General features: G+C 52.5%; 1 protein-coding gene across 1 annotated transcript in view; it reads left to right on the top strand.

Annotated features, from left to right (window-relative positions):
• Positions 1-450: 450 nt before the first annotated feature.
• Positions 451-9,685, top strand: part of mfsd14bb (major facilitator superfamily domain containing 14Bb) — a gene marked incomplete at its 5' end in the record, with an annotated part of 12,269 nt that continues 3,034 nt past the window's right edge. The window contains 6 exons of the mRNA XM_079222231.1: positions 451-495; positions 6,204-6,296; positions 6,707-6,769; positions 7,101-7,228; positions 7,739-7,853; positions 9,435-9,653. Of these exons, the coding sequence (XP_079078357.1) occupies positions 451-495; positions 6,204-6,296; positions 6,707-6,769; positions 7,101-7,228; positions 7,739-7,853; positions 9,435-9,653 (663 nt within the window). The remainder of the gene's footprint in view (positions 496-6,203; positions 6,297-6,706; positions 6,770-7,100; positions 7,229-7,738; positions 7,854-9,434; positions 9,654-9,685) is intronic.

Below are 9,685 nucleotides of genomic sequence, written 5' to 3' on the forward strand. Positions count from 1 at the left end.
GGCCGGCGGCACAGCAGGGGGCGCGCTCTGCTCGATACGCATATATAGAGGCGTAAACGTGTAAACTGATCCAGAGTCAGATATACCATCTACCAACTGTGTAAAGGACTACTGAATCTGAATAAGAGCTGATCTGGGAACAGCTAGCGTTCTGGTCGAGAGAAAAAAAGGCGTTCGTGTTTTCTCACCGGCGCCGGCCCCGTAAGGGCGGCGTTTATATCAGACCAACGCGAGATGACAGCGCGACACCGGGGCACTCTGGTGAACTAAACACGGCGACCAACTGTTACGTTACAACCAGAGGGGTAAAAGCCGCCGAAGCGTCACGGGGTATTTTTTTGGGTAACCGCCGTTTAAACGTCCATGAAAGCGGAGACGCTCTAGCAGCGGGACACCCTGGAAGGGACGGAGACACCCCGGGAGGATGTCGAGCGACGAAGATGTGAGCCGATGAGCCGCGAGGCCAAAGACGACGCCATGTCGCCCCGCAGCTCGGTGAGGTTCAGCGCGCGAGCTAAACGTGAAGCTAACTAACCCTGGGACAAGAGGCACGTCGGTGACGTCACGCTGCGCGGTCAGACCGCTAACCAGTCGTCTAACTTGGGCTAGTAGAGTAGCACGAGCTCGTGGGAGTGGGAGATTTACGGGGTTGCTACTGGGTCAGTGAACGCATCATTGCGATTACAGGAAGACCAAGATGTGCAACTTTTCCTCTGGACTATCTGTCGTTGTTGTGAAGATGCTAAACTCCTGCATCTTCTCAGATAGTCTGATTATTAGTCTATGTATTGATTTTATAGTTCGTAATCTGTCATTTTATTGAATAATCAACTCTTTAGAGGTGTTTTTGTCCCATCAACAGCCTAAAAGAAAGAAAGAAACTAAACAGCAGCCTAGGAAGTTATTACTACATAGTATATAGTTATTACTATATAATATCTAGTTAGTACTGTATAGTATATATTTATTACTGTATAGTATATAGTACTAACTATATAGTTATTACTACATAGTATATAGTTATTACTACATAGTTTATGGTTATTACTATATAGTTTATGGTTATTACTATATAATATATAGTTATTACTACATAGTATATGTTATTACTATATAGTATATAGTTATTGCTGGAGCATTGTACTGTCACTTTAAAAAAAGTCTCATCCTGCATCTTCATTTGAGAAGGATGAGAGGAACCCAAAGAGAGGCATTGGGGTCAGGTTGGAGGCATTGGGGTCAGGTTGGAGGCATTGGGGTGAGGTTGGAGGTATTGGGGTCAGGTTGGAGGCATTGGGGCCAGGTTGGAGGCATTAAGGTCAGGTTGGAGGCATTAAGGTCAGGTTGGAGGTATTGGGGTCAGGTTGGAGGCATTGGGGGGTCAGGTTGGAAGTATTGGGGGTCAGGTTGGAGGTATTGGGGTCAGGTTGGAGACATTGGGGTCAGGTTGGAGACATTGGGGTCAGGTTGGAGGTATTGGGGTCAGGTTGGAGACATTGGGGTCAGGTTGGAGGTATTGGGGGTCAGGTTGGAGGTATTGGGGGTCAGGTTGGAGGTATTGGGGTCAGGTTGGAGGTATTGGGGTCAGGTTGGAGACATTGGGGTCAGGTTGGAGGCATTGGGGTCAGGTTGGAGGTATTGGGGGTCAGGTTGGAGGTATTGGGGTCAGGTTGGAGGCATTGGGGTGAGGTTGGAGGTATTGGGGTCAGGTTGGAGGCATTGGGGCCAGGTTGGAGGCATTAAGGTCAGGTTGGAGGCATTAAGGTCAGGTTGGAGGTATTGGGGTCAGGTTGGAGGCATTGGGGGGTCAGGTTGGAGGTATTGGGGTCAGGTTGGAAGTATTGGGGGTCAGGTTGGAGGTATTGGGGTCAGGTTGGAGACATTGGGGTCAGGTTGGAGACATTGGGGTCAGGTTGGAGGTATTGGGGTCAGGTTGGAGACATTGGGGTCAGGTTGGAGGTATTGGGGGTCAGGTTGGAGGTATTGGGGGTCAGGTTGGAGGTATTGGGGTCAGGTTGGAGGTATTGGGGTCAGGTTGGAGACATTGGGGTCAGGTTGGAGGCATTGGGGTCAGGTTGGAGGTATTGGGGGTCAGGTTGGAGGTATTGGGGTCAGGTTGGAGACATTGGGGTCAGGTTGGAGGTATTGGGGGTCAGGTTGGAGGTATTGGGGGTCAGGTTGGAGGCATTGGGGTCAGGTTGGAGGTATTGGGGTCAGGTTGGAGGCATTGGGGTCAGGTTGGAGGTATTGGGGTCAGGTTGGAGACATTGGGGTCAGGTTGGAGGTATTGGGGTCAGGTTGGAGGTATTGGGGGTCAGGTTGGAGGTATTGGGGTCAGGTTGGAGGTATTGGGGTCAGGTTGGAGGCATTAAGGTCAGGTTGGAGGCATTGGGGTCAGGTTGGAGGTATTGGGGTCAGGTTGGAGACATTGGGGTCAGGTTGGAGGTATTGGGGTCAGGTTGGAGGTATTGGGGTCAGGTTGGAGACATTGGGGTCAGGTTGGAGGTATTGGGGGTCAGGTTGGAGGTATTGGGGTCAGGTTGGAGGCATTAAGGTCAGGTTGGAGGCATTGGGGTCAGGTTGGAGGTATTGGGGGTCAGGTTGGAGGTATTGGGGTCAGGTTGGAGACATTGGGGTCAGGTTGGAGGTATTGGGGGTCAGGTTGGAGGTATTGGGGTCAGGTTGGAGACATTGGGGTCAGGTTGGAGACATTGGGGTCAGGTTGGAGGTATTGGGGTCAGGTTGGAGACATTGGGGTCAGGTTGGAGACATTGGGGTCAGGTTGGAGACATTGGGGTCAGGTTGGAGGCATTGGGGTCAGGTTGGAGGTATTGGGGTCAGGTTGGAGACATTGGGGTCAGGTTGGAGACATTGGGGGTCAGGGGTCAGGTTGGAGGCATTGGGGGTCAGGTTGGAGACATTGGGGTCAGGTTGGAGGCATTGGGGTCAGGTTGGAGGTATTGGGGTCAGGTTGGAGACATTGGGGTCAGGTTGGAGGTATTGGGGTCAGGTTGGAGGTATTGGGGGTCAGGTTGGAGACATTGGGGTCAGGTTGGAGACATTGGGGTCAGGTTGGAGGTATTGGGGGTCAGGTTGGAGGTATTGGGGGTCAGGTTGGAGGCATTGGGGTCAGGTTGGAGGTATTGGGGGTCAGGTTGGAGGTATTGGGGTCAGGTTGGAGACATTGGGGTCAGGTTGGAGGTATTGGGGGTCAGGTTGGAGGTATTGGGGGTCAGGTTGGAGACATTGGGGTCAGGTTGGAAGTATTGGGGTCAGGTTGGAGGTATTGGGGTCAGGTTGGAGACATTGGGGTCAGGTTGGAGGCATTGGGGTCAGGTTGGAGGCATTGGGGTCAGGTTGGAGACATTGGGGTCAGGTTGGAGGCATTGGGGTCAGGTTGGAGGTATTGGGGTCAGGTTGGAGACATTGGGGTCAGGTTGGAGACATTGGGGGTCAGGGGTCAGGTTGGAGGCATTGGGGGTCAGGTTGGAGACATTGGGGTCAGGTTGGAGGCATTGGGGTCAGGTTGGAGACATTGGGGTCAGGTTGGAGACATTGGGGTCAGGTTGGAGGCATTGGGGTCAGGTTGGAGACATTGGGGTCAGGTTGGAGGTATTGGGGTCAGGTTGGAGACATTGGGGTCAGGTTGGAGGCATTGGGGTCAGGTTGGAGGTATTGGGGTCAGGTTGGAGACATTGGGGTCAGGTTGGAGACATTGGGGGTCAGGGGTCAGGTTGGAGGCATTGGGGGTCAGGTTGGAGACATTGGGGTCAGGTTGGAGGCATTGGGGTCAGGTTGGAGGCATTGGGGTCAGGTTGGAGACATTGGGGTCAGGTTGGAGGTATTGGGGTCAGGTTGGAGGTATTGGGGGTCAGGTTGGAGGCATTGGGGTCAGGTTGGAGACATTGGGGTCAGGTTGGAGGTATTGGGGTCAGGTTGGAGGTATTGGGGGTCAGGTTGGAGGTTTGGGGGTCAGGTTGGAGGTATTGGGGTCAGGTTGGAGACATTGGGGTCAGGTTGGAGGCATTGGGGTCAGGTTGGAGGTATTGGGGGTCAGGTTGGAGGTATTGGGGTCAGGTTGGAGACATTGGGGTCAGGTTGGAGGTATTGGGGGTCAGGTTGGAGGTATTGGGGGTCAGGTTGGAGGCATTGGGGTCAGGTTGGAGGTATTGGGGTCAGGTTGGAGGCATTGGGGTCAGGTTGGAGGTATTGGGGTCAGGTTGGAGACATTGGGGTCAGGTTGGAGGTATTGGGGTCAGGTTGGAGGTATTGGGGGTCAGGTTGGAGGTATTGGGGTCAGGTTGGAGGTATTGGGGTCAGGTTGGAGGCATTAAGGTCAGGTTGGAGGCATTGGGGTCAGGTTGGAGGTATTGGGGTCAGGTTGGAGACATTGGGGTCAGGTTGGAGGTATTGGGGTCAGGTTGGAGGTATTGGGGTCAGGTTGGAGACATTGGGGTCAGGTTGGAGGTATTGGGGGTCAGGTTGGAGGTATTGGGGTCAGGTTGGAGGCATTAAGGTCAGGTTGGAGGCATTGGGGTCAGGTTGGAGGTATTGGGGGTCAGGTTGGAGGTATTGGGGTCAGGTTGGAGACATTGGGGTCAGGTTGGAGGTATTGGGGGTCAGGTTGGAGGTATTGGGGTCAGGTTGGAGACATTGGGGTCAGGTTGGAGACATTGGGGTCAGGTTGGAGGTATTGGGGTCAGGTTGGAGACATTGGGGTCAGGTTGGAGACATTGGGGTCAGGTTGGAGACATTGGGGTCAGGTTGGAGGCATTGGGGTCAGGTTGGAGGTATTGGGGTCAGGTTGGAGACATTGGGGTCAGGTTGGAGACATTGGGGGTCAGGGGTCAGGTTGGAGGCATTGGGGGTCAGGTTGGAGACATTGGGGTCAGGTTGGAGGCATTGGGGTCAGGTTGGAGGTATTGGGGTCAGGTTGGAGACATTGGGGTCAGGTTGGAGGTATTGGGGTCAGGTTGGAGGTATTGGGGGTCAGGTTGGAGACATTGGGGTCAGGTTGGAGACATTGGGGTCAGGTTGGAGGTATTGGGGGTCAGGTTGGAGGTATTGGGGGTCAGGTTGGAGGTATTGGGGGTCAGGTTGGAGGTATTGGGGTCAGGTTGGAGACATTGGGGTCAGGTTGGAGGTATTGGGGGTCAGGTTGGAGGTATTGGGGGTCAGGTTGGAGACATTGGGGTCAGGTTGGAAGTATTGGGGTCAGGTTGGAGGTATTGGGGTCAGGTTGGAGACATTGGGGTCAGGTTGGAGGCATTGGGGTCAGGTTGGAGGCATTGGGGTCAGGTTGGAGACATTGGGGTCAGGTTGGAGGCATTGGGGTCAGGTTGGAGGTATTGGGGTCAGGTTGGAGACATTGGGGTCAGGTTGGAGACATTGGGGGTCAGGGGTCAGGTTGGAGGCATTGGGGGTCAGGTTGGAGACATTGGGGTCAGGTTGGAGGCATTGGGGTCAGGTTGGAGACATTGGGGTCAGGTTGGAGACATTGGGGTCAGGTTGGAGGCATTGGGGTCAGGTTGGAGACATTGGGGTCAGGTTGGAGGTATTGGGGTCAGGTTGGAGACATTGGGGTCAGGTTGGAGGCATTGGGGTCAGGTTGGAGGTATTGGGGTCAGGTTGGAGACATTGGGGTCAGGTTGGAGACATTGGGGGTCAGGGGTCAGGTTGGAGGCATTGGGGGTCAGGTTGGAGACATTGGGGTCAGGTTGGAGGCATTGGGGTCAGGTTGGAGGTATTGGGGTCAGGTTGGAGACATTGGGGTCAGGTTGGAGGTATTGGGGTCAGGTTGGAGGTATTGGGGGTCAGGTTGGAGGCATTGGGGTCAGGTTGGAGACATTGGGGTCAGGTTGGAGGTATTGGGGTCAGGTTGGAGGTATTGGGGGTCAGGTTGGAGGTTTGGGGGTCAGGTTGGAGACATTGGGGTCAGGTTGGAGACATTGGGGTCAGGTTGGAGACATTGGGGTCAGGTTGGAGACATTGGGGTCAGGTTGGAGGTATTGGGGTCAGGTTGGAGACATTGGGGTCAGGTTGGAGGTATTGGGGTCAGGTTGGAGGTATTGGGGTCAGGTTGGAGACATTGGGGTCAGGTTGGAGGTATTGGGGTCAGGTTGGAGGCATTGAGGTCTGGTTGGACAGGAAGTGGGTGAATCCCGTGGATGAAGAGTTAACGTCGGGCCTCTTTCCCGCCACAGATCGGCCGAGGCCGAGCCACAGTGACTCACGCGGTGGTGGTGATCTTCCTGGAGTTCTTCGCCTGGGGGCTGCTGACCACGCCCATGCTGACGGTGAGTAAACACCCGGTCAACAAAAACAACATGAAGTCAAAGCTCCTCCAGTCAGCTGCTCTTTTTCTTTCATGAAAAGATAAGAACTCTTTCAGATGTGTCTAAATGTGCACGAGAGGTTTAGTTGGTTTCATCCTTTTTCTGGAATTCCCCTCAAACGGATACAACAACAACAACAACAAAACACAACAAGTGCTACAGTTGTGTTTTAAGACTAATTCACAGGAGAGGAACAAAGACTGAAGACATTCAGAGTCCAGGATATTATAATACTAGTAGTAGTTACAATAGCAGGAGTAGTAGTAATAGTAGTATTATCGTAGTAGTAATACAGGAACGTATTGTGTTATTGTGTACATTGAGCTGTTGTTGTGTTTATTGTGTACATTGAGCTGTTGTTGTGTTTGCAGGTCCTTCATGAGACGTTTCCTCAGCACACCTTCCTGATGAACGGCCTGGTTCACGGAGTTAAGGTGAGACAGCTGTCTCCTCTCTCCTGTCTCCTCTCTCCTGTCTCTTGTTTCCTCTCTCCTGTCTCCTCTCTCCTGCTACCAGAGGACAGACCTTTGTCAACATCTCTAATCTGTGAACCTCAGTGGCTCCTTTGTTGTTGCAGAGAGAGAGGTTTGTTGACGTCATGAAGGTGTCTCACCTGAAGGAAGCCCCGCCCCTCTGACCACAGAGTCACGGGCAGATCATCTTCTTGATTTAAATCAGAAATGAAAATAGTTGATACATTGTTGCAGCTGTTAAGATAAAAACAGATCGTCCATGTTTACATGATGTCTTTGTCTTCCTGGTCAGGGCTTCCTGTCGTTTCTGTCGGCTCCTCTGATTGGTGCTCTGTCGGACATCTGGGGCAGGAAGTCCTTCCTCCTTATGACGGTCTTCTTCACCTGCGCCCCCATTCCCTTCATGAGGATCAGCCCCTGGTGAGACGCCCAGTCTGTCTCTGGCTCCGCCCAGTCTGTCTCTGGCTCCGCCCACACTTCTGTTTGTTGGGTTTCAAAACACATAATCGTCAGTGTCCACGTGGCCTTTTTCTCTCCTCTCTCTCCTGTCACCTGTCTCCTCGTCTCCTGTCTCCTCTCTTCTGTCACCTGTCCCCTCTCTCCTCCTGTCTCCTCTCTCCTCCTGTCTCCTCTCTCCTCTCTCATCTCTCCTCCTCTCTCCTGTCTCCTCCTCTCTCATCTCTCCTCTCCTCTCTCTCCTCTCTCCTATCTCCTCTCTCCTCCTGTCACCTCTCTCCTCCTGTCTCCTGTCTCCTCTCTCCTGTCTCCTGTCTCCTCCTCTCTCCTCTCTCCTCTGAGAGACAGGTCTCTCCACCAGTCAGTCACACACTAAATACTTATCGGTTGCTAAAACAACCTTATTATGGGATGTGAACCATCAATCTAGTGTGAACATTTAAAAAGGTCACTTCCTCTCCTTCCTGTCTGCAGGTGGTACTTCGCCCTGATCTCCGTCTCGGGCGTCTTCGCCGTGACCTTCTCTGTGATCTTCGCCTACGTGGCCGACATCACGGAGGAGCACGAGAGGAGCACCGCCTACGGACTGGTAACCACAGCCCCTACGGACTGGTAACCACAGCCCCTACGGACTGGTAACCACAGCCCCTACGGACTAGTAACCACAGCCCCTACGGACTGGTAACCACAGCCCCTACGGACTGGTAACCACAGCCCCTACGGACTGGTAACCACAGCCCCTACGGACTGGTAACCACAGCCCCTACGGACTAGTAACCACAGCCCCTACGGACTGGTAACCACAGCCCCTACGGACTGGTAACCACAGCCCCTACGGACTGGTAACCACAGCCCCTACGGACTGGTAACCACAGCTCTTATGGACTGGTAACTAGGGCTGCAACTAACAATTATTTTAATAATCGATTAATCGGTTGATTATTTTTTCGATTAATCGATGAATCGGATAAAAAAATGTTTTTATCAAAAAAGCGTTCATTTCCAACCCTTTATTCAAAAACAGAAGTGACAGTGCAAAACATCTTCAGAAAGTGCACAAACAGGTTGCTCCTTGAACATCCCTGAGCCTGACCTTTTTACTGTAATTGATCCCTCCAGAGGCTGCATTTACATACCCTGCTTTATCAATATGTATGAAATACTGGACAGAGGGAAGCTGTACTGCTCCATATAGAGCGTCCTCTTCCTTAAACTCTTTCATTCTGGGTCTCTTATGACCACGACGTCACGTTGTTGGCTAAGCCCAACTACGTGATTTGCTTCATTCTACTTTGAGTAAAAATAAAAAAAAAACCTTCATCAGATCCTCCGGTGAGCCGGTTTAACATTAACGAGTGACAGCGTGAACTGAACCAGACCGGGTGGTGACGGCATGTTTCACCACGTTACGTTTTTTTACAAGCAAGACTGAACTGTAACGGAACATAACGGAACTTTAACGACAATACACAACCCAAACACGTTAGCTAACGCGATAGCAAGCTGACTAGCTTCATTAAAAACAAGTTTGAGGAACATGAAGACGCTGATTGGCCAAGACTCGACTTGTCAAAGATCTTCTATTTTTGAGAACATCACGACCTCAGCTTTTCTCGTGTCTCACTCCAATCTCAGAAACGCTGGCCGGCCAGTTGCTCTGCTCCGCTCTTTTTTTTCTTCTCCGCGACTTATTGCCGGCGTAATAATCGCGCGACACAACGAATCGATAATGAAATTCGTTGCCAACACTTTTGATAATCGATTTTATCGATTCGTTGTTGCAGCCCTACTGGTAACCACAGCCCCTATGGACTAGTAACCACAGCCCCTATGGACTAGTAACCACAGCCCCTACGGACTGGTAACCACAGCCCCTACGGACTGGTAACCACAGCCCCTACGGACTGGTAACCACAGCCCCTACGGACTGGTAACCACAGCTCTTATGGACTGGTAACCACAGCTCTTATGGACTGGTAACCACAGCTCTTATGGACTGGTAACCACAGCTCTTATGGACTGGTAACCACAGCTCTTATGGACTGGTAACCACAGCTCTTATGGACTGGTAACCACAGCCCTTATGGACTGGTAACCACAGCTCTTATGGACTGGTAACCACCAGAATGATGTTTACACACCTTGAAGTCCTGCCGTCTGACGCCCTCAGGTCTCGGCGACCTTCGCCGCCAGCCTGGTGACGAGCCCGGCCATCGGCGCCTACCTGTCGGCGCAGTACGGCGACAGCCTGGTGGTGCTGGTTGCCACGGTGATCGCCGTGGCCGACATCGCCTTCGTGTTCTTCGTGGTGCCCGAGTCGCTGCCGGACAAGATGAGGCTGACGTCCTGGGGCTTCCCCATCTCCTGGGAGCAGGCCGACCCCTTCGCCGTGAGTGGGGGCGGGGTTAGAGAGACCGGATT

This window comes from Taurulus bubalis (assembly GCF_910589615.1).
Source record: "Taurulus bubalis genome assembly, chromosome: 8".
Classification (NCBI taxonomy): Eukaryota; Metazoa; Chordata; class Actinopteri; order Perciformes; family Cottidae; genus Taurulus; species Taurulus bubalis.